Source organism: Phasianus colchicus, chromosome 14 (genome assembly GCF_987193195.1).
Source record: "Phasianus colchicus chromosome 14, bPhaCol1.hap1.1, whole genome shotgun sequence".
NCBI classification, from domain to species: domain Eukaryota; kingdom Metazoa; phylum Chordata; class Aves; order Galliformes; family Phasianidae; genus Phasianus; species Phasianus colchicus.
In genome coordinates, this window is record NC_143449.1 from 19021052 (window position 1) to 19044888 (window position 23837).

At 46.6% G+C, this 23837-nt stretch overlaps 3 protein-coding genes across 14 annotated transcripts; 1 reads left to right on the top strand and 2 right to left on the bottom strand.

Annotated features, from left to right (window-relative positions):
• The first annotated feature begins 57 nt into the window (after nt 1-57).
• Nucleotides 58-3549, top strand: PDZD11 (PDZ domain containing 11). The gene is made up of 6 exons (XM_031594007.2): nt 58-212; nt 298-381; nt 956-1012; nt 1336-1434; nt 1605-1665; nt 2452-3549. Exons 1-6 carry the CDS (start codon nt 126-128, stop codon nt 2484-2486), a joined length of 423 nt encoding a protein of 140 aa, XP_031449867.1. The 5' UTR covers nt 58-125; the 3' UTR covers nt 2487-3549.
• Nucleotides 3550-3872: 323 nt separating this feature from the next.
• On the bottom strand, nt 3873-9592 carry LOC116229502 (START domain-containing protein 10-like). Of its 4 annotated transcripts, none has more exons than XR_016471186.1 (6): nt 6992-7255; nt 6770-6917; nt 6341-6444; nt 5706-6101; nt 4605-5130; nt 3942-4483 (listed from the first exon to the last, which is right to left on the bottom strand). XR_016471186.1 is itself a non-coding variant. In XM_031593998.2 (6 exons), exons 1-6 carry the CDS (start codon nt 7133-7135, stop codon nt 4909-4911), a joined length of 789 nt encoding a protein of 262 aa, XP_031449858.1. In that variant the 5' UTR covers nt 7136-7255; the 3' UTR covers nt 3955-4908. The 4 variants fall into 4 exon arrangements, 3 of the variants coding, with proteins under 3 accessions (XP_090006653.1, XP_090006652.1, XP_031449858.1); XM_031593998.2 differs by having other exon boundaries at nt 3955-5130; nt 5706-5758; nt 5984-6101; XM_090150527.1 differs by lacking the exon at nt 6992-7255 and adding an exon at nt 9459-9592 and having other exon boundaries at nt 3873-5130.
• Nucleotides 7270-23734, bottom strand: RAB41 (RAB41, member RAS oncogene family). 9 transcript variants are annotated; one of them, XM_031594002.2, is made up of 9 exons: nt 23540-23698; nt 22089-22147; nt 20368-20421; nt 18542-18647; nt 14796-14901; nt 14410-14521; nt 11738-11831; nt 10032-10098; nt 7274-9689 (listed from the first exon to the last, which is right to left on the bottom strand). In XM_031594002.2, the coding sequence occupies exons 2-9, from the start codon at nt 22112-22114 to the stop codon at nt 9625-9627; spliced, it is 630 nt and encodes a 209-aa protein (XP_031449862.1). In that variant the 5' UTR covers nt 22115-22147; nt 23540-23698; the 3' UTR covers nt 7274-9624. The 9 variants fall into 9 exon arrangements, 8 of the variants coding, with proteins under 8 accessions (XP_031449866.1, XP_031449862.1, XP_090006657.1 ...); XM_090150531.1 differs by having other exon boundaries at nt 14796-14904; XR_016471187.1 differs by lacking the exon at nt 18542-18647 and adding an exon at nt 12309-12402 and having other exon boundaries at nt 9620-9689; nt 14796-14904; nt 23540-23729.
• Between the last annotated feature and the right edge of the window lie 103 nt (nt 23735-23837).

Sequence of the window (23837 nt, forward strand, 5' to 3'; positions counted from 1 at the left end):
TCCAATCACGGAGCTAAACGTCATCACCGCGCACCGCTCCGCCAATCATGGAACTCGACGTCATCACCGCGCGCCGCGCCGCGCGAGAGGCGGGGCCGAGAGAGGCCGAAAGGGCGCGGCGCGGCATGGAGGGCCGGCTGCCCTACGATGATTTCCCGGTGGTCTTCCTGCCGCCCTACGAGAGCCCGCCCGCGTGGGTGCCGCCGCACGAGGTGAGGGGAGGCTCCGAGGGGGGGGTCCGGCTCGGCGGGTCTCGGCTTCGGGGCAGCGCCTCAGGCCCGCCGCTTTGTTTTGCAGAGGGTTTATCACCCCGACTACAACAACGAGCTCACCCAGTTCCTGCCCCGCACCGTCGTGCTCAAGAAGCCGCCCGGGGCGCAGGTGAGGCTGTGGGACCCCGCTGCGGCACTGACCGGGTCACTCTTGACCTCGGTGTGGCCTTTTTTCCTGTTGAATTCACGTTGTTTTCCCTAAATTGGCAAAGCTGTAAGGGAGCGATAAGCTTTGACTGAGTGCCAGAGAGCACGTGGAGGTGAAGCCTGGATGGTCAGCACAGAGTGGTGAGGTGCTGGAACAGCTGCCCAGAGAGGCTGTGGATGCCCCGTCCATCCCTGGAGGTGTTCAGGGCCAGGTTGGATGGGGCCCTGGGCAGCCTGGGCTGCTGTGAAATGTGGAGGTTGGTGGCCCTGCGTGTGGCAGGGGGTTGGAGCTTTGTGATCCTTGAGGTCCCTTCCAACCCGGACCATTCTGTGATTCTGTGGTGCTGGGCCTGGGGGGGAGGGACTGCTGCCCTGCTGGGAGTGCTGTGTATGGAGGAGGGAGACAGCCATAGGGAATGGCAGCGTCTTGTGAGAGGAGCTGGTAAAGGAGAAGCATGAGAGAACAACCCTGTAGGCGCTGGGGGTGGGATTGCCATAGAAGTGATGTTTCACTGCTTATCTGGTTTGTCTTACAGCTGGGCTTCAACATCCGGGGAGGAAAGGCCTCACAGCTGGGGATCTTCATCTCTAAGGTGTGTTCATGCTTCTCTGTGTTCTGTTCTGTCTGTTCCCTTGGGTGTTGCTGAGCCAGCTGGGTGTGTGTGGAGGCTGTCATCTGCCTTTATATGAATCTCCAGACTCAGAGCTGTAATCTGCCACTTTCCAGGTAGCACGCAGGCAATGCTGCACCATTTGCTTACCCCTCCCTAGCCTGCAGGGAGCACTGCAGTCCCTGTTCTCCACGTCATCCCCCACCCTGTGTAAACACACTGCATAAGCATGCTATGCAAGCTCTTGGACCTGCAGTATTGACCATAGTGTGTCAGCAGTGCTGTATCCACTCTGTCCTTTGCAGGTGATCCCTGACTCAGATGCACACAGAGCTGGGCTGCAGGAAGGAGATCAGGTGCTGTCTGTAAATGATGTGGATTTCCAGGACATCGAGCACAGCAAGGTGAGTACTTCTGCTCCCCAGCATGTGCTCTCCTCCCAAGCAGGAGGAGGGGAAGTGGTGCACGCACCTTCTCCTTCACTAGCTCAGCTGGGGGCACTGCGTAACTGATGCACTGCTGTTTCCTATCCTCCAAAACAGTTTGAGCATTGATCAACTCTTTCTGCTTTCAGGCTGTGGAGATCCTGAAGACAGCCCGTGAAATCACCATGCGTGTGCGTTACTTCCCTTACAGTAAGTGCCTGCTAGCTCCAAATCACTTCTCCTTGGGCAGCAGACTGTTCTGCATCCCTGCTGATTCACCTGGGCTTAGCAGTGATGAGTCTGAAATCGTAGGTGTTGTCACACAAGCAGTCTTCATTTTAGACAACACTGGTCTTTGATTTGGGGATCAGAAAAGTTATCAAATCAAAACAGCAGGGATTAGCTTCAACTGCTCATGCATAGAATCTTGTAGAGCAGGTCTTAAGAAAGCAGTGCTAAAAGCTGAGATGGTTTCTCATGGAAGTGTACAAGAACCTGCTTATCCTTGACTAACACAGGAACTAGTTCTGTTGCTAGCGGACCTGTGCTGATATAGATAAACACTGCCTGTGTTTTCAGTCCATCTCTATAAGGATGTTTGAATATTGCCAAGAGGGAAAAAACTTCTTAGCTATTGATTTCTGAACCCATAATGTCCAGAAATACTCACAGGAAGAAAGAAGGAATGGGCAAAGGTCAGATGAAGCCAAACAAGGATTCTTATTAAATTGGAAACTGACCCTTAAATGTAAGTATAGAAAAATAAGCAGCAAGGGAAGAGAGGACTTTCAAGTTATTTCAATGCTTATTTTCAACAACTAGCTGAGATGCAAATGTGCTATTTTAAAACCAGCTGCTATCTATGAAGGCAGTAAACAGTTTCTATTAATGAAGTATAAGCAGAATTTGTTTTCTTGTAACATCTTGGCTAGTTTCTCCTCACCATCAGCAACTGCTCTTGTGCCCCTTCAGCCTTGCCTTCTTTTTCCTGTCCAGATTACCAGAGACAGAAAGAAAGAACTGTTCACTAGTAGGCAGCTGTCTGCGGCATCCTCTCTGGAGGAACTGTCCTGCAAGAAACTCTCCACTACCTTTCCTCAACATCTGAGATGACGTATTAAGTTTCAGTTGTCACTGGAGGCACAACTGCACAGTTGTCAGCTCTGCTTCCTCTTTGAAGGAACACCACAGTCTATTTAGCTGGAAGATGAATGGGGCTTCAGTCTGTTCTGGAACTGGATGATTAAACAAGTTGGCAGTGCTGGCATGAAAATGGGTATGGGGGGGGCAGCTTGTCCTGCTAGACCTATGCTTCTGTTCTAGTAGGATAGTACTTTAAAGGAATGTACTGCTGGTTCTGGATCTAGCCCCTGTTACTAGGATGTAACTCCAGGAGTGCCTGAGTGCACTTCAGCAGAGCGTGGCCTTCTCTAAGAGATCAACCTGTTCACTTCTCTGGTGACATGAAGTCTTTTCCTTCTCCACTATTCTACCTCTGCTCTACACTACCGGGTTTGCTTGGTACTCAAACAAGAGTAAAATCCAGTCAAACTCAATGCACAACTCTAGCTGTGCTAGTCTGCCAAGGCACGTGCGTACCTTGTTGCTGCTTATCCACCCCTGAGATACAGAACAAAGATGCTTGGAGCATGTTTCTAATCTGCAGTAGCACATAGTCAGGTTCCCTCACATGCAGTGCTTCCACTGTTAAAGTTTCACTTGCTGAACTTGCTTCCTTCACTTGGCACAGCCCCATCCCTTTCAGGTGCTCCCCTCAGAGCTCCCTGCCACTTTGAGGTAAACTTCTCCCCTCTTCCTCTACCTTGGGTATGTTCTCTCCTGCTGGGACAATTCACTCTCCTGCTGCTGAAATGGTGATATGGTAGCTCTTCTACTGAGAAGGTGGACAAAGCCTGCTGTGCCTTGTGCTGGGAGGGCACAGATGAAAACACTACAGTTTATCAGCAAAGATGGGCACAAGTGTAGGATAGTATCATACTGTAAATGGTTTTAGGACAGGCCTTGCTCTGGCTTTCTACAGTGTTTTCCACTTACTGTAATAACTGAAATAATAAAACTAGTACAGCAACCAGACTTTGTCTTATTCTCACTCAGGAGGTCTCTGAAGGGTTTGTTGCCACCCTCAGCATGCCCCAATTACCTTTTCAGCCTGCAGGAAAAATGCAGGGAACCCATACAGGTGCAGCCTTATTATAAGGGTGTTTTTCCTCTGACTGTGATGGAAGTCAGCCTGTGATTAGTTTGGAGTGGCATTTCAGTGCTGCCAGGAAGAGGAAGGGCTGCAACAGAAGGATCTGTCTGTGTTACCTCACTTGAGACAGCTAGGAGCAGCAGCCCTAATGCAGCTTCAGCTCTGCCTGCTAGATTTGCCTTAGATGAAGTAGAATTAAAAGTGCTAGGAAAAAGACTATCAGATAAAGAAGTCAGTTTTTCTACGAGAGAAATCCAGGCTTTCCCACTGTGATACCCTGAGAAGCAAAGTAAGAGGTCTTCTATGGAAATGCAGAGCAGATATGCTTCCAGTCTCACACCAGCTTTACAAATTACAAGATGACATTTCATGTTGCTCTGTTTTCCCCTGGTGTTGTGTTCAGGCTTGCCAAGCTGAAGTTTCAAGGGCTGATCCCTGGCTCCAAAGCCACCCCTGTGCTCTGCCTGGTGGAAAGCACAGCAAACACTGCACACATCAGGCTTCTGGCACAACCACACTGCCCAGGAGCAAAGAGGGCTTTGACCTCACTGCACAGAGGACGCAAATACAACTCCCACCTGTTAATCCTATATCAGAGCCTCTCAGGAGCACCAGAAAAAATCAGCCCTGCCTAGGGCAGCTTCCTCTGCTAATACTCAGAATTGCTCAGGTGCTTCTGCAGCCCCCACAACTGGCTGTGGGCTAACAAGGAAAGAGTGGATTCTTCTCAAGGACCATTCATGGCTTAAGTATCTTTAATGGACAGAGCAGTACTTGTCACTTGTACTTGTCACCAGTCTGTTTCATCGTTCAGAGCTGGAGGGAAACACCAGGTAGTTATTGATTCCCTTTGGGAAAACAACAGCTCCAGCAACACAAGATCTTTCAGCCACTCACAAAACAGAGGCAAAGAGCAGTTTGTCAATGAGTAACTCACCAGCTGGTAGAGCAGCCTGGCAGAGCTACCACAGGTAACTTGACCTCTTGGGAGCAACAGGTCCAGAACAAGCTGTATTCTGTGAGGGTAGGTTTCACCTGAGAAATAGGTGGTATGAATTCTCCCAGAGCATAACATTACCAGGTCAGGACTATCATCCCAAGCGCCTTGCACTAAGCAGAGCCAGCAAGCCAGGAGCCATGCAGCTGGCTCATGAGAAAAGGCTACAAACATGAAGATTTCTTTTTTCAGTAAAAAACTCTTTCCCCCCTTCTTGTAAAACACTAGACAAGCCTGAGCAACATCAGTTCTCCAAGCCACTGTGGTCACTGCTCTCATCCTTCTCTTCAGCCAGGCTGCTCTCGTCGATGTTCTCCAGCGACGCAGCACGCTGCAGTGCCAGCTCTGACAGCGCCAGCACGGGAAGCTTGTTCTGCTCAGGGTACAGCCAGGGCTTCACGTTTATGTTGTGCTGCTGCTTCCACGCAGGGTACTGCACACAGGCCTTGTGCAGTTTCTTTAACATCTGATCAAAAGCAGGGAAGCACAGAGGGAAACAACTATGGCAGCTTATAAAAACTCTTGGCGATCTGCCCACTACTGACAGCTACTGCACTTCTTTTCTGGCTGCATAGGAGCTCAGGAAAGGCCAGTTTTTAACTCCCTTGTAGGACCATTTTCGAATTGCTCAGATCCCTTGATGACATCAGCTGCCTTAGGAAAGTCAAATCAAACTTTCTATAAACCATCAAGGCACAGAAATCCTCTGTGTCTGTCCTGCTCTACTGTGTGGTTCAGGACCTCCAAAAGCTCCTGAGCCTTGAGGTCCTGTTCAGATGTTGCATGAACAGCAGAGGTGAGGGAGAACACTGCACAACTGGAAACCGGAATAGTGGCATTATTCACCTCCCTCTGGCTTCGGAAATGAATCAGTCAGCTGTCGGGACTGGTAAGGCTGACAGAATGTAATGTCACATTGAGGTGAGCCACGATGCACATTCCTAGTGCAGCTCCACTGCCCAGGGACACCCACTCTCCAGCCCTGTGCTCCAGCCAGTGGGGTGGCACTTGGCATACACACCATAGGAATGCTCCACTCACCTGCGGCACCAGGTACTGCGAGGCTTTATTCACAACCCACTTTGGCAGTGACCCTAGTAAATTTTGGGGAGAAAACCAGAAGTTATTGCACCAGAAAATGACTTTATTCCTGCCAAGTATCCAACAGCCCTGATAGCAAGCTGTGGCATTAGCATTAACCAGAGCGTCCAGAACCAGAGCGTAGTGCCATGTAATGTAGATGCACTCTTGGCTTATAAGCCAGATTTCCACTCTGACCAGAATTTGCATTACCACACAAGTCCAGCAGCACCAGTTACCTTTTGGATCCACCTGTGCCAGGTAGGTGAGGCTGCAGCTGTTGGGCCCAGTTGAATGCACCAGGTATCCCGTTAGGAGACAGACCGCCCTTACCAGGTCCTTGCGCGGAGGGTATTTCTGTGCAGACACACCAGGCAGTCAGATGCTGGCTTCCACGCTCCCTGCCCTCTCCCTCTCTCAGGTCTGGCACTAAATACACAGAGCAACGACCAGGCTAGATCAGCTGCCTCCAGCTGGGGTCTCGTCCAGGAATTAGGAAGCTAATTGTGACGGGCTCTAGGAGTTCCAGTTTATCCCAGACATAGGTGGGATCCTGTAAGAGGACAGCCTTCCAGCCCAGCCTGCTCCTCACTCACCGGGTGTTTGACAGAGAAGTTGATAATGGTGTGATACCCATCCTCCACCTGCCAGGCTCGCAGCATCACCACATCCCTGTTCTTTAAGGGCTTTGGACATCGCCCTGGATGAGGAAAGGAGAAAGTTGCTTCCCCTGCCCAAGCACCACACGGAGGTCAGCAGCCCCTCAAGAGGCTCCTGCCGTGCCCAAGCATCCACCCAACCTTGCTTTGCTATCTCAGTATCTCCACACAGCACCACTCCTATCCCTCAGTAGCCCACCTCACATCACATAACAGCAGTTCTGAGCTGCATCCTCCATGCCAAATCACGTCCCTCCTGCCAGGCAGGCTGGGTAGGGGTGTTAGGGGTGTACCTTGCTGAACACAGACCAAGGCTTTGACAAAAGAAGGCCAGCACCACCCCACCCCTTGGCCCCCTGCACTCACAGGCGTAGTAGCCCACATCAGCGTTGGCAGCCACCTGGGCTATGTCGTGCGTGTCGATGACGTTGCTGTCCCACTCCCGGCGATACTCGCTGTCATGCAGCACGTCGTACATCGTCTCTGCTGGCACGTCCGGGACATCGATGCGGCACTGCAGGGAGTACCGGGAGCTCAGAACAGGTTTCTGAACCCGACCACCAGCCTGGTGCTGCCCCCAGCCCTCACCTTGAGCTGGTGTACGGCACAGCCAGGCGGCGGCAGTTGGAGGCAGACAGCGAGCCCACCGCGGTCCCGCTGCCAGCTGCCATCCTGACAGCGCTGCCTGAAGGCACGGAAAGCAGCGGCGTCGGGCACCTGTGCCCGCTCCATGCAGCCCTGCACCAGGACAGAGCCTCCCAGCCCCACTCTGTCACCACCCCGGGGCCGGGCAGAGCAGCTCCCGCCCCCTACAGCCACGTCAAAGCTGCCAGTAGGACACTGGCTTGCTGCTGAAGCAGGACAGAGGAGGTGTTGGTGAAATAACTTTATTTAGTGTGATACACGGCTGTGGTCAGACAGTCCATATTCATAGTAATAGTCACACTTACTTGGCTAACAGCTAGGAGACAGCAGGGCCAGACACACACTCAATATTATACACATCCATAGAGAAGACAGTGGGAAGTGAACTATTTTATTTCACTAGTTACCCCTCCCCCCATTACTTATGGTTCTCCCCTTCCCCCCCCAGGCCCGTGACTCAGAACAATACAAGAGCAGGCACAGTGCACACCTGCCCATGAGAAAGGGACAGCAAAACCTGTTCTACAGCAGACACGCGCACACACACCAACAAATATCAGCAATTCCCACATGACAGGAGTATGTACAGAGGAGGGGGCTGACTTACTGCTGGGGCTGGGCACAGAGGACCCAGCCACGCCAGCTGGAAGTGTGGGTAAGGGGTAGGGACACTCCAGAATGAAATGGGGAAATGACATCCCAGCTTCCTCCTGCAGGCCAGCTCATGTGGAGGGGAAGGGACAAAGCTCTCTGAGAACAAGGGCAGCCACCTGCAGCTTGGTCACCAGATGCCAGTAAGCCAACATGACCAGGAAGCAGCCATGGCACTCTGACCAGGCGCTTCTCCAACAAGGCCACCAGCACCCAGCCCAAGGCCACCCCCTCCCCTCCTTCCCCAGCCCACAGGTTTCAAAGTGCACACACTATGTCAGTGACCGACAAGGCATCCTGCTAGGAGAGCCTCACTAACCCAAACATCACTGTCCCTGTTTGTACCCTTAACACTGTGGCATGCTGTGCTCCTCCCCACCAGCATCCCAGTGGCGATACATAGGTTGGGTGATGAAAGAACTGGTGAATGGCTTAAAACCACCTGGCTGTTCTATTCTCCTCTCTGTCAACAGACCTCCTGACTTCTGGATTGGTCAGATGGACACACAAACATACACACACACACACACACACACACACAAAAAATCCCAATGAAAGTTTACAAAGAGCTCTACTAACACTGTTAGAAATCAAGGGCAGAGAGCCGAGGGAAAAGCGAGGTATTTCCCAACCTCAGGCATCCAGAAGTGACAATAAAATGCACTTTAGCAGTGTACATTTCCCCACTCACATATGATAATAAATCCCTGCTAGCACTTATCTCTGTTACAGCTTACCACCAAAAGCAACAGGGTACTAGCCCTCACTCTCTGTGAGACCACAGCAAAAGCAGAAGCAGCTGTGTGTGATTTCATTAAGCAGCAACCTAGATATGAAGCCAGAACAGCTATCACTGGCCTTCAATTTGCTGTAGCCCACCTGCTCTCGAGGAAGCAGCTCCTAGTCCATGTGACTACAAACAGAAGGATGGAGACTAGCGAAGGAACCTAATCACCACACACAATTCCCAGGTATTGCTCCTGCAGTGATGAGCTCCACAGAGCTGTCTGCATTTGCTGTTGACAGATAAGACCAAGGTCCCTACAAATCACCCTGAGGATTTCTCCCCACCCACCTCCATGCTGCAAAGTCTCTGTACCCATTTCCTTCCCCACATCTTACTGCCAACACTCACCAAGCATCCTCCACGCAGGAAGATACACCACAAGGAGCAATCTGTGGGATGTCTCTGCTACACAGATGGGAGCAACAAGGTCAAAGCTAAGAGTTTGGGAGTTTCCAGTTTTGCATCACATGAGGGTCAGAGTATAGGACAAAACCCAGAAGTCATAAGCAAAACTTAGCCAAGATCATCCACAAAAAGGAGAAACTGAAGAGCTAATACTGTGTGTGTGCCTCGCAGGAAGCAAAAGCCTACAAACAGATAACCTGTACTGCCCAAAACAGCAAGGCCAAGTCAAACTGACTGGTGTAAAAGGAGCAGCCTTTAAACAGAGGAAGTGGGGATGCAGAACAGACAAGACTGGAGTGGACAGGAGCTAGTTAATATGCAAGGCAGTAAAGGAAAGTGGAAAACCCACCCCCAAGCTTTATTTTTTTTTTTTTTTCTTTTCCCTAACTTGGTGGCTTTTCCATTGCATTCACATGATACATCTGAGCAGACCGGCTCAAGGTGGGAAAGGGGAGGAGAGGAAGAGAGAGAAAGAGGGAGTGTAAAGGGCACCACGGTGCCAAAGTGCAACAACATAAAAAAATAAAATAAAAGACAGGACACTCATTCTGCACTCAAGGCTCATACCATGCAGTAAGAGGGGCGGCCAGGGCTGCTCCCCACCATAAACAGGGAGTTCGCTCGCTTAGTAGGTTGTTTTTTCAGCCCAAAGTAGGGTTGCCTAGCCAATGAGCAGTGATGTTCTTCAGTGAGACTGGCCAGCTGGGGAATGTGCTGCTACAGAACGGGCCTGTTAGCAGGAGCAACCGCTCTCCGTTACTGGCTGCTCAGGAGGCTTCTCTAGTTTGATGTCAATCACTGCAGGAGGTAAGTTAAGGAAATCACCTGTCCCAGGGAAAAGAAAAAATACCTAGAGAACATGATCAGCATCTTAAAGAGTTGTCAGCAGCCCTTCTTGGTAAGAGCAGAGCACATGTACAAGTAGTTATGTATATTTACACAGAGACCACAAGCAGGGGCCACACTTCATGGCTGCCGGTGCAGTGCACCACACTGCACTGTTTTCAGCCAGGTATCTGAAAAACCCCACTGAGGCCTATTCCCCAGATGTATCAACAAGACAGTAAGCCCAAACTCACAAAGTGTTAATTGCCAAATCCTACGATATCCAGAAAATTATTGTTGAAAAAACAAGGATACTGTCTTCTTTGCTCTTCTCTGGTGTGCTGTCCATCCCGGGTAAGGCAGCAGCCACACGACGGAATAGCTGAAAGGTAGCAACAGGTGAACTGAAAGCTTGTCAGAAAGAAATCCATGTCAAAAACTAAAAACAACACAAAACCCGCTGCTCTATGGCAGATCTGAGCATTTTACAGGTTTGTTATGTGGGTATTTTAGCAAGCAAAGCAACAATCAAATGCCACAAGACTTTTTTCCACAAACAATTTAACAAGCTTGCTTAAGGAAATGAAGCTACTGAATGCCTACCAAACAGGTGGCTTGCTTTTATCTGCTTCTACTTGAGCTGAACATGGAGTTCATTCTCATTATAAATTGTTCATCTAGGGATGTATAAAAACAAACCCCCCCTGCATACAGGTAAGCGTGCTAGAGGCTACAATTTACTATTTCCAGCCTCAACTGCTTTTACACACAGCTACATTACAATGCTTGGCTCAGGACCTCTAACAAACCTTCAGTTTGTTGAGAGGTGTGCTCCAAAAGTCTATGGAATAACCAAGGTTCTACAGCTAAACCTTTCAGTTCAGTCCTGCTGTGAAACAGCCACCTCTGAGCAGAATGGCCAGCTTGGGTGAGCTGCTTTAAGCTATTAAGGATGTACAAGAGCTGGGAAGGACTAGCATATGCTCATGAAGACAGAAAATGGTTGTGCATAATTTTAAACCAGTGCTTAGGGCTCCTCCTGCCACCATTAATGAAGCAGCAAACAATGCAGACACTGCTACAGTCAAGTGAAAGATGCTGTGTAAAAGCTTCTCATTTAAAGAACTAAAGGAATCATCAGCTGACAATGATTTTTCTTCACAGTAGCTTGGCAGCGGTTCTCATCCACACTTTCAAAACATGTTACTTGGAAAAAAAAAAAAAAAAAAAAAATCAAGCCACTGAGCACCAAAACAGCTACAGAAACAAAAATCATCCCCTAATCCTATCACCAGGCTCTTCCAGCCAGCTGGTGTGCAGCAAACTTAAGCAGGTTTCCCAGCTGGCAGCTTCCCAACACTAATCATGCTTATGCTCTCTGCAGATCCTTTACCTTAGCTATAAGGTAGCTGAACACTGGGGCAGGTTGCCTGAAGAGATGGAGTCTCTATTCTTTGGCATACTCAAAATCCAACTGGAGTCAGATCTGGGCAGCCTGCTTTAGCTGCCTATGATTTGAGCATGAGGGCTGGACAAGATCTCCAGAGCTCCCTTCCAACCTCAATCATTCTGCGATTTTTTTTCTTGTGGCTTGTCAACAGAACCAGAAATTTCCACTTTAAGCATCAGCATATGCTACTATCTTGACGTGTCAAAATTGATTTTAGAAAACAGTGCGTTAATGGTTAACAGCAGCAAAGGGAATGGACAAAATGATGTTTGACAGGCTGCACTAAGTACTGCCATTTCTATTCCTCAGCATATTTTATTTTTAGATCCTCTTATCTTTCAAGGTAAGTTAAGTTTCCTTAGCTTTAACAGGGATTCACCGATTTGACACGAAGGAAGCTTTCACTAGATAAAGCAGCAGCAGTGACCACTGGGCAAGGACCATTTCAGAGGCTGAGAGTAAATACAAGCAAGTATCAGACAGAACACGAACCCTAAGAAGAAGCTTAATTCTCCCACAAAGCAAAAGGAAAGTACAAATTTCCTGCCTTGAGAACAGAAGATTGATCTACCTGTTTCACATTGTATCCAGTCTTTGCACTGGTCTCAATAAACATCACATTCAGCTCTTTGGCTCTCTGTTCCCCTTCTTCTGTAGTGATTTGCCTGGACAAAGGTGCAAACAGAAGCAGAAAGACAGAAAGGAAAAACAGTCAAGAGGAATTAGAGACATCTGTGAGTGAGACACTCGTCAATGAAAGGACCCGTTCACTGCCCATTACCAGAGTGCAGAGTCCAGAAACGGAGAGCTCAGAACCTCTGGGTAATTAAGACCCCTGAGTTCTCCAGCTAAGGAGACAATGTCAGGTAAGTTATTCAGAAAACACCTGGACTTAAGACCATTACTAAAAGATGATCAGCACAGGATGAAGTTTTATGCAGTACATTTGAGTCTCATTCACAGCACTCTCAAGGGAAGAAGAATCCCCATTAGCTACACCTGCTGCAAAAAAGCCATTTCCCAAAAGCCAACAGAAGGGAACTCCACAAGATTACAGAAAGAAATCAGAAAGGCTCCAGCAGCAGCTACAGCTTGTGTGCAAGCACCTGCAAATGCATCTCTGACCAATGCCCTGTACATACCTGTTTCACATTATATCCTGATTTAGCACTGGTTTCAATATACATCATATTCAGTTCTCGGGCTTTTCTCTCACCCTCCTCTATAGAAACCTGTCTACAGCAATGAGAACAAATCACAGAAAAGAAAAACCAAAACAAAGAAAAATAGTCCAAAACTGATAAAAAGAAAACTGCAAAAAACAGCCACCAACTGAAGCAACACTGACAGGAAAGAAAAATTAACAGGCTGCAGCAAATAAAACCACTGCTATCCTAAGTTCAGCTTTTTGGCACTAGAACTCAACCTGAATCATCACTGATTTTACCACAGGGGGAATGGGTTCCAATATGCTGTACAGTATTTAAAACAAAAAAATAATGTGATAAGATTCAGACTGACACTGTTTTTCCAGCATTGAGAGGCCCAGCATTTCAGCTTGCCACAAAGCTGCTTTTATTTTACAGTTCTGGTCAAGACAATGGGGCTTCTTTTACTGATATCAGGATTTACATGAAATGGCAAATTCAAGCCTAGGCCAGGACTGCTGACACTTAATTAAGCTTCTGATTTTCAGTGCTACATCAACTCCAACCACAGCTATGTTCCTGGTTTTTATATTTGTATGGCAGAGATGAAACAGCTGTTCTGCACATACTCTTCTGCACCACCAGAAAATAATACAAGACAGGAATTATCCCACTGGGTTTTACAGTTCTACAAAAAAATGGAAATTAATACAAATTAGCCTCAAATCTGAACTCCAGATTTTTCAGTTAGAGAGCTGCAGATATTTCCAGCTCCTGGGAGGGCATAAGTGATAGCAGCTGGTCAGCATACAGAGCTGATGAATGAAGTATAACCCATTAGATTTTGTTCAGATGCTTTTAGGAGTTGAAATCAGAGGCCAGACCATTCTGAGTTCTTGCTACCTGGATTTCTTAATCTAAGTCAGCTCTATACATCAATCACATTTCTGAAGCTCTGGGGCACCAAGCTTCCAACATTTCTGAAGTGTAAGGCATAGGTTACTTGCACTGGCCTCCAATGGAGCTGGGAAAAGTGAAACAATTGATAAGAAGGTGTGAAGGGCAGAGGAAACATTTCCACAAGTATCATCAGTACAGAAGCCCATGCAGCACTCAGGAAAACTTATCATGAGTTTTAGTACTATGCTTTTCCTGCTAGGCACAGCAAACTAAAAACTAATAGCATGATTTGCACAGAGACAAAAGGCAAAAAGCATCCTTGTACAGCCAGGGATGCTGGCTCTTGTCTCACATGAGCATTTGTACAACACAAAAAATGTAAGGGGAAGGAAAAAAACAAAAGCATCACAATATTTCCCATAGCACTATTTACATCTCAGGAGTGAATAAAGCAAAATTTATAATTTAAAACATAGCAACATCCAATAATGGAACAGTCAGACTGCTGTTAGGCACATCATACTGAGAAGAAAAGTAAACAAACAGGCAACTCAGATAATAGTGCAGGATTTCTTTTCTGAGAAAACAGCTTCTGAAGATGTTATCTTTTGATTGGAAGCGTCTCATGAACAGCCAGGTTTCAATTTCATATGACTCTATTTTACTGTGAGATCCAGGCACTGCCCAGTTTTGTTTTTTTTCTGAGATTCTTTTACACCAAATAAAAATTCCTTGTAACTTCAAGGTCTCATATACCCTTTGAAAGGCAATGAACACATCTTAGAGTACCCATATACATGCATGTGTTAGGTTAAAGTACTGGGATTGTCAGGAGCTGCTTACTCCATTTTCTTTTTGTCAACTAATTGTGAAGTCGACCACTGAAATAAACGATTTTTCATTATCTACACTATTTGTAATGCATTCATAAAGGAAAATCTCTGAAAACATTAAATATGTTTTCTTAATTCAACAATAAGGAGATGAATTTGAAATAGAAATGCAGAACATGGTCCTCTGAAAAGCTATTATGGTGGCTGTTAGTTGAAGCAGCATCACAGAATTAAGAATTTTAAAGGCAAACATTTTACAACATGCCCTAAGATGTGAAATCCACGGGACTTTAAGAGTCTAAGTCAGCCAGTTCCCTGCTTTTCCTGGTCGGGCAGCAAGGCCACCAGCTCCTCTCTATTACCTCTTGTCTGCCAGATCAGTTTTGTTCCCCACCAACATGATGATGACATCACTTCCCCTCTCTGTCCGAACATCATCAATCCACTTGGAGGTCTGCTGGAAGGAATTCAAGTCTGTAAGGAAGAAACAAATGGGAACACTAAGGATAAAACTACTTTTAAGCAAGAAAGAAAACATATGAATCTGGGTATGCCTGTATCCAGATGCTCTCCAAGTCTCCCCACATCACATACAAATGACCCACAAATTGTTTTCTGCCTGAACAGAAAAACCAGCAGGGGTGGGGGGGAAACATTTCTACAGTTAATCATCTTTACGCAGAACTTGTGGAAGCAGTTCTGCTCACATGCAGTATTTCAAATAACGAGACACCAAAGCATCACTCACTTGTAATGTCATAGACTACCACAGCAATAGTGGAGTCGCGGATGTAGCTGGGAATGAGGCTGCGGAACCGCTCCTGGCCTGCTGTGTCCCAGAGCTGCAGCCGAACCTGCTGGTACCAGGCCAGGGAGAGCAGAGAGAACGCAGGAGAGAAAAGAAAGGAGGAAACTGTCCTTTAGAGAAAAGGCCATTTCTAGAACCGACTATATGCAGCTCAGTCTCAGAAGCTGATAGTGACCTTGTAATCCAGCTCCAAACACCCACACACCACAGAATTTGGCTTTTCAGATTTTGATTGCACATAATGTGCTTTCATTACCTCCTTTGCTTGCCTAGAGATTCTCCTACTCCCATGGCCACCACATCCCAAGGAGCTCCAGGTTACAGCTGCCACCTCCAGCCACTGCTGCTAAAGGCAGCAGGTACATAACAGAGCTACCTTCCTACTGTACCCAGGGTTATTTATGCAAGATCTCCGTGGTGCTCCTGGCCCACCATGACCCAGTTAAAACTCTTTGGGCATTTACCACATGGCAGACACGTAACTACCTCAAGTCTGACACTAAGTAGTGCAACAGCATCCATTCTCCCAGCATTATGCAGCCAGAAGATGGTAATGGAGATTTTCATGCAATATCAGGGCAACTGATAACTTAAGTTCCAGCAGAAGAAAAAGCAAATGCTACAATACAGGCTTGATGTGCAAAAAGGGCACTGGGCTCTCCCCTTATAATAAGCACAAGAGTCAGAACCAAGTACCAAATGCTATAAGATACAGCTTGATCTCCAGAACCACAGTGATTTCCAAACACAAACCAAGTTATATGACAGCACTAGCATCTCGTTTACTACCATCCTTTTTCCCTCTTAGTATGTATGAATATGTGGTGCATGCAGTCCTAACCACCACTTTGCCCACATGATGCTGGGACCCACAACAGCCAAAAAATGCCTGACTATCACAAGGAATGCTAAACAAAAGCTTATAGCAATTGGTAGTGATACCATCTCCTCCCAAGTTATCACCCCACGTAGCTAGCTGTACAAGCAGTGCCAGGCTGCCAGAAAAGGAGCACACTGCATCCTCAGCAGCCACGACTTCCATAGGCAGGCAGATACTGGATCCCAGCTGAGTTACAGGAATTGGTAAGATGTGCTCACAAAACCACTTGTGCAGTGATGAGGGCTAGTGGCTCCTTATGGACAGAATGCTGCTGGGTAAGGAGCTGGCAGGAGATAGGCTACAAGGGAGAAAACGGTTTCTGAAGGTCTGATGGTTGGTTTGTTTATAAGAAAAAATTAAATAGATGCACGTGTCTGCAAAATGTCTTGATAAAACAGATTAAACAAGACACATCTATATCAGAATACCCACATGGCTGCCCAAGGACTTCAGGAAGATTAGGGCTTTACAGCTGAAGCATTCTCCTCCTAATGGCAGCTGTTGTTACAGTAGCAAAAATCAGGGCTCCTCACTACCCCTGGAAACTCAGGGTGATGAACTCCGAGCACTTGGACAATATCACACCTCTGCTGGCAGATCAGACTGATAGTAATGACTTTCAGGCTCTGGGCTTTGAACTCCACAATGAATTCATTATAGAGTGTCCAAAACATTATTGCTACGCCAGCTTTTTTCACCCACAAAATTTACCAAGGTGGTGATTTAAATGCTCTAGACTGCAGATTCACAATCAAAAAAGCCACTAAAGGTGACTAGCTGGCCTTGCTAATCTTGTTGAAAAGGAAAAACTAGTGGAGCCAGCAGTTCTTCCTGTACTTGTAAGAGCATCCTGGCAGGTACTCACGGGACTGTCCTCGTTTTACACAACTGTGATCAGCATTAACTTAGAGAAGACTGAGGTTCCCAAATACAGTTGCTACTAAAGACAGTGCAAATGCACAGCTCTTCAGACTGGAAACTATTTCTGTAATCCCCTCAGTCACCAGTATTATGCCCTCAAGAGTACATAAGCGTATTCCTTCACTATCATGAGAAAACTAAAAGCTTCTTAGTTGCTAAGAACAGAACAAAGAGCACTAACAGGAAAAAAAATGATGTTATCTGAAAAGATCAGACCATTACTGAGGCATGCTGAGATCAGCTATCATTTAATTATTTCTGACATGTCTGGAAGTTGTTAATAACAACCTGGACTGTGGCAAGATTGTTCCACCTGCCTGGATAAACAACCTCCTGAACCTGTCACAACAGCTGGGAGGAAAAGATGCCAGCCTATGCAGCCTGGAACTCTGCTCATGTAAATCAATTCCCAGCATGTCATCACGTGCACATCTCAGCACCCCTCAAACCCCAAAAGATCAGCTTTACAATATTTTACACCAAACCAGAAATCCTCCCTAAATACTTAAGCTACAGAATTGAAACACTGTAATTATTTTTTGCTACAATTAACCTCATGTTCTGAGGGCAGTTTGTTATCATCTGTTAAGCACTTCCATTTTCCAAAGTGAAACAAACTCCTGATCCATAAGGACTCACAATAAGCTACAGTCTGTGACAGAAGGAAGGCAAGCCAAAGGAGTGGTGTTTTATTTGTTTAAATCTGTGGTACTTTCTTCACTTCGGCTTAATTCAGGGGATATGAACCCTGTCTAGCTGATACTGTAGCTCACTTAGCCGAAAAAGCCAGAGCAAGTGGAAACGATAACAGAGTTATCATGAAATAATTATTTTCATGTACTAAAATGCTTATGCCAAGAGTTATAGACAGTTTCCATATAAACTCATTTATTCTTTAGAAATTGTGGCGAGAGGAATTCCTTCTCAAAAGCTCTCTGGTGACTCACATGAATTGTCAGTTCTGTTCTTCAATGAAATGGGAGTCTTGAATACTCACAAGTCACCACGTTGCTTCTATTTAAATGAGTGTTTTACCTAGTCTGGCAGTAATTCACTGGTTTGGCCTCTGAAATTGTCACCTCTATTACCTCTCTAGTTATCCAGAGTGGAAAAAACATATGAAGATTTGAAAAATGAAACAAAAAACCACCAAACAGGAAGAAAGCATGAAAACAACAGCAAAAACAACAACAAACCCACCAAAAAAAACCAAAAAAAACAAAAAAAAACAGAAAAGCTAAGAAGTTTTCTAAAGGCTACAGCCACCTTTTATTCCATGAAGTCACACACAGTCACAATCCCTATTTACCCACCTGCCAGGGCAGTTTTCTGTATCATCTCCACAGTTTGATTTCTGAGCAGACAAGGGTTAAATGTCTGCCCAGTTTAGGTGTCACGAGATGGAGTTTACATTGGTTTGGGGGTTAGATGCTCACCTATTTCCCCCTCAGCCCAGAAAACACCTGCAGTTCTGGGGCTGATGTTCTATCTTAACTGTGGGAATAGAAGAAAAACTGTTCAGAGCAGAAGCTGTGGAGCGAGATAAACAGCATGAGAACCAAGGACACCTCTAGAAGAAGAAAAAATGTCTCGTGGCTCTGATTGGAAAAGCGCCCATGTGAATGGTTGAAGAGTGTTTTGTAGAATGCTCTGCTGACATGGAAAGGTAAATGGGAAAGTTGTAGGGGTGGATGGGAAAGCTAGAAAACTTGTGAAGGTATGTAAGTGATGTGAGAACGTGTAATAAACAATTTGGATCATTCACATCTGAGTCCGTGCATCAGACGCTGCACTTAACTACTTTCAGAAACCACCACTGCCTCCAAAGCATAAAAGGCACACGTTACAAGCAAGGCCTCTGCAGACACTCAGGCTCAATACCTACTTGTAATGTCAAAGACAATGACAGCCACAGCAGAGTCACGGATGTAGCTGGGAATGAGGCTGCGGAACCTCTCCTGGCCGGCTGTATCCCACAGCTGCAGCCTGATCTGGGAAACGGAAAAGTGCAGGGAAGAGGGAAAGGAAAGGGCAGGAAAATGGAAAACAAAACCGAAACTCAAGTGAAATAAAAAGAAAAAAAACTGCAAGGTTAAAAAAATGCAACAAAAGGAAAGTTAAAATGGAACAGAAGCGTGAAAAGAGCCAGTGATATCTCTAACTGTAACCTGACACATCAGAGAAACTTCTCCCCCTCCACACGACCATCAGGAACTTGTACACAGGCACATTCTTCCATTTCCCAAATATCCCTACAATACCTTTCAAACCTGTCTGCTAAGGAGGGAAATATGCATACATACCTCAGTGCATTCTGCCAGATGGGGACTCCAGGTACAAAAGTCATACAGATTGTAGCCTACAGCTAGCTAGATGTGGTCACTCCAAATCCTAAGGAGTGCATCATCCAGATACAGTTTTGATTAATCCACTGGAAATTCTGATGTGAAGTGCTTAGGAACAGTAGTGGGGTACAATCCACTACATACAGGACATATTATTTGGCATAAAGACATGTATGTCAAACCATAAGTTGCAGTTGGAGGCTTCACATTCTTCAAGTACAGCAAGCAGACAAAGCCTACAGCAAAATACAGGATGAGCCATATCTGAGAAACAATTTCATTGCCTAGCTTGGTGTGCTAGTATTTCTCCCTCCTGACTTTCACTCGGCACCTCTCATTATTTTAACAGGATAAATAATTAAGAAAGCTAACAGTATACCAGCCATTTTTCTGGGTAGCAGGCCAGGAGGTGCATGGCATCGTGACCTACACAGCCATAAGGAACCACAACTACACTTGAGAACTACAGACTGCTGTAAACAAGACACAGGCTTATTTGCTACGATTAACCTCATGTTCTGAGGTTCTTCCACCTTAACGGGTGTCAAGCTGCATTCTCAATATCTGCTAACAACACTGAAGAACATTCTCCAAGTAGTTCTCCCAAAGATTCAGTAAGGTCTTTTCTAACAATCAGTTGCTGGTAAGATGGCAGAGAAGCACTCAGGAGAATCTCGCCACACACAGGGATGAGATTTCTTCAAAAGCAACAGACCCAAAACAATACAAAAGGCTTCCAGTGACCCCTCCCTCCTGCCAGCAGTTTTGTACTTCTTGGCCAGTAATAAAATGAGCAAAAAGGCAACTACTAGCAAAACATGAACAAATGGACAGATGCTGAAAGACAGGAGAGAGATACAAGGGATCTCTTTATACAAAAAGGAGTCTCTTGCAAGCTAAATTCAAAAATGCTCTATTAACAGAAAGTCAGCATTGTGTTACAAATAGATCTTTCTGCAAAGGGGAACCGTGCCATTATTGTTAATCCTGAATGACTTCAAAACTTGGACTTGCTACCTGCGGTCTGTCCACATCCATTCACACTGACAATCCCTACAGACAGAGCTGCAAATTCTGGGAGCAAACCATGCCTATCAAGCAGAGCAGACAGCCATTCCCCCAGGACATGGACATGAGCTTGCTCCAATTTTGCATGAAAGGATTAGGCTTAGTGCTAGAGGTCTTACATACAAGTGGGTACCAGAAAGAGTATGGCTCAGTGATTTCATTCAACGAAGGCTGTCCCTCTGAAGGCTGCTGCGGGATTTCAGCAGCCACTGGAGGACTGGCCAGGCAAACAGCACGCACAGCAGCTGCTGCTGCCATGAGCACAGTTGCCACACTATCACACAGATGCCTCACTTACCGTGCGATCTTCAAGATACATTGTTTTTGACAGGAAATCAATTCCAATGGTTGCCTGAAAAGAAGAAAAGCATTAGTAACTGCCTCCCAGTATCTGCAAATCAAATCTTTCTACACAATCTCTAAAAAACGTTCACTAACTTGTAACTTAGCTGTTGAAGTCATCTGCCTTCAAAAAAGCTGATAAAAACAAAGCAATCTGGGTATCTCCACTATCTTTACTTCACACTATTCTTCCAACACTTCTCAACTCACAAGATCCTCCAAATTCTAATTTTACCTCCTTGACATTCATGCATCTCAGCACAGATCGTATCTGTCCTGTCATCTCCCTCTGCTTTACTGCAATTAATTCTGGTAACATTACTCTTATTAGAAATAACCAGAAGGTAGAGCAAATAAATTGTGAGCAACTGTGCTGAAACCTAAAAAATAACGTTGATTCAAGGCTATCCAAAAACAGAGAATGCTCTTCCTTTTCAAGGACAATCAGAAGCTTCATTTCCCAAGCGATTCTTTCCACCTACCTCCTTCCATTCACGTTTCCATTGCTGCACAGACTTTCCAGTACAGAAAACCCAAAGTAACTTACTAAATTAGAGGTGTTAAATATTTGCAGGCATTTAAATCAAGCAGGTATCCTTGCCCATCGCAACACCAGGAAACAAGTTATTGATTACTAAACAGATTTTAATACAATCTCCAGACTTAAACACAGGCAGCATCATGTGTTCTGGAAGAATCCATTAGAACACGAACCAGCTGATATCGGATCAAACCACAACTGTCAATTTCTGTAGTCATTACCTCTTTTCTAGGAGCCCTGTTTTCTGCAGCCAAGACAGCTTACAACAAGATAAACCCTCTAGAGCATCTAACAAGAGTTAGGAATAAAAGAAAAGCACACAAAGCACAAGTGGATCCAGTTTCAGTAAATGACTCGTCCTCGAAAAAACCATCTTCTCTGTTATCTTCCAGCTTGAAATTACTCCAACTGAAACCAATAACTCTTTCTGGCCTGCATTAAAAGAGGCCACCCCAGTCTCATTTTCCTTAAAGATACTCAGTATTCCTTTGAAATACCACTAAGTCATTTTATTTCAGCTAACTCTTCCCAAGATCTCTGCGCCTCCTACACATCTTGAGCTTTTCAGTCTGAAGTCTCTCCATCCCTACCCTACTCTCGCCTTGCCAAAATTTCCCTGACTTTTTCTATCTATAGCCTTTCAGCTAAAAAACAAAAAATACATTTAAAAATTAAAAAGAGAGTGACACAGAGAGAAAATATACCACGTTGACTTCTTGGGGGTCTATCCATGTAGTCTGGACTCAACTACTCCTATTTCAACAGGAAGTTTATAGAGATACCAGAGATCAAGAACTATCAGAAGCACATGTGTACCTTATTTCCTATTTCCTGATGCTCCATATTGACCTTCGCTCATCCTCACCATTGTCTTTTTTGTTCACTGATCTCATAAACCAATGCTTCTTTTCCTCAAAGTTCTCCAATACTCAAACAGGATCGAAACCTCACAGCTCTTCTATACACTGCACAGCCTGACAGCACACTGGGACTTAATCCCAGTTTGATCTACATTTCAAATCACACTACAAACTTGTGTATGATACTCAATTGATATCTCATGGAGATGTGCACAACAGGAATGCATTTTAGTAGTGGAAAGTAGATGTGTTCATAGAGAAGTGTCTACCACATACCTGGTAAGTATTGTCGAAACTGTCATACATAAACCTGGTGATCAGAGACGTCTTCCCAACTATAAAAGAAGAGGCAAAATTACTTCCAAAGAGCAGTGGAAGAATCTGCTGTTCAGGACTGACACGCTGCTACCACTGATCACCAGAATGATGTTGCCAACATAAGTCTACTTCCCAGCTACTCCCACTTGGGAAATAACCAGCTGAGAAATTCATTCATAAGATAATAGGTGAGCACTAAGTCAAATGAATCTAAGAAAAAAATTAATCACTATGGAAACGTGACCCTCAATTTAGGTACGTTATGATGAGAACAACACAGAGCTGCCTGTTTGCTTTGAGCAAGCGGTAAATCTGCTTTGTTATTCATATTTGGGCACTTATGTAATCACCAAGTCTGGGACTCGCAGATGCAAGCATCAAAAGCTGACACAGTGATGCCTTGGACACTAATTAGCTGTCACTGGCTCCACAGAAAAGCAGCATTTAATACTGAGATAATTTGTCCATAAAGTGATTTTAGATATAAGATAAACTCTTTGAAAGGGTAGATAATAGCAGGGCAAGGGGAAATGGTTTGAAGTTAAGGGAGGGAAGATTTATGTTGGATGTCGGGGGAAGTTCTTGACAGAGAGAGTGGTGAGGTGCTGGAACAGCTGCCCAGAGAGGCTGTGGATGCCCTGTCCATCCCTGGAGGTGTTCAAGGCCAGGCTGGATGGGGCCCTGGGCAGCCTGGGCTGGCATGAAATGTGGAGGTTGGTGGCCTGCTTGTGGCAGGGGGTTGGAGGTTTGTGATCCTTGAGGTCCCTTCCAACCCGAGCTGTTCTGTGATTCCGTGAACTTTGATGGCTTGCTTAAGAAAATGCACATATCCAAATGTTACCAAGAGACAAAGTGCAGAACTGATGAGAATGGGAACCAAAGATCCCCAATTCCTCTTGGGAGGAAAGGAAAGGAATAAACAACTGCAGAAAGCAGCGAAATGGTGAGTGCCAGCAACGAACAAGGCAAGCAATTGTCAGCAGCAACATGGATCCCGCCTCGCTGAGGCAGCTCAACCTGAAAACTTCTGGAAATTCCTGTAAGACGCAGCCCTGCGGTCGAGGAGATGATAAATACGGCAGAGCAACACAGACAGAACACCCCGATTTCAAGAAAATGACGCAATTCATCCAGGCACCGTGAGGGAAGGGGCACGGAACGGATCCGGCGTCCGGCTGAAAGGAAACCGACGGCAGTGCGGGATGCGGGAGGCAGCCGCCGCCTCCGGGGGCACAGCGCAGCCGCGGGCGGCGAGGCGATGCGGAGCCCCCCCACCCCCCGGCTCACCGACCCCCGGCCCGACCCACCCCGCCGCCCTCGGTTCCCCCCCCCCGCTCCGGCCGCCGCCCCGCCGGCCCCGCCCCGCCTAACGGCACCTCAGCGCCGGGCCCAACCCCCGCCCCGCTCACCGCTCTGCTCGCCCAGGAAGACGAGCTTGAACTTCCGCAGCGGGTTGCCGAACTCGCCGCCGCTGCCTGGGGCGGACATGGCGGCGCGGAGAGGCCGAGCCGGAGCCGTGACTGAGGAGAAGAGGAGGCCGCCGAGCACACACCGGCACCGCCCCCCCGCCCGCCGCGCCGCGCGTCACTTCCGCCGCCGCGATGGCGTCACTTCCGCTGCCGCCGCGATGGCGTCACCGGCGCGGCACAGCGCCCCCTGGCGGCGGCGGCGTCGAACCCGCCCCCGTTGTAGCGGTCCTACAAAGCG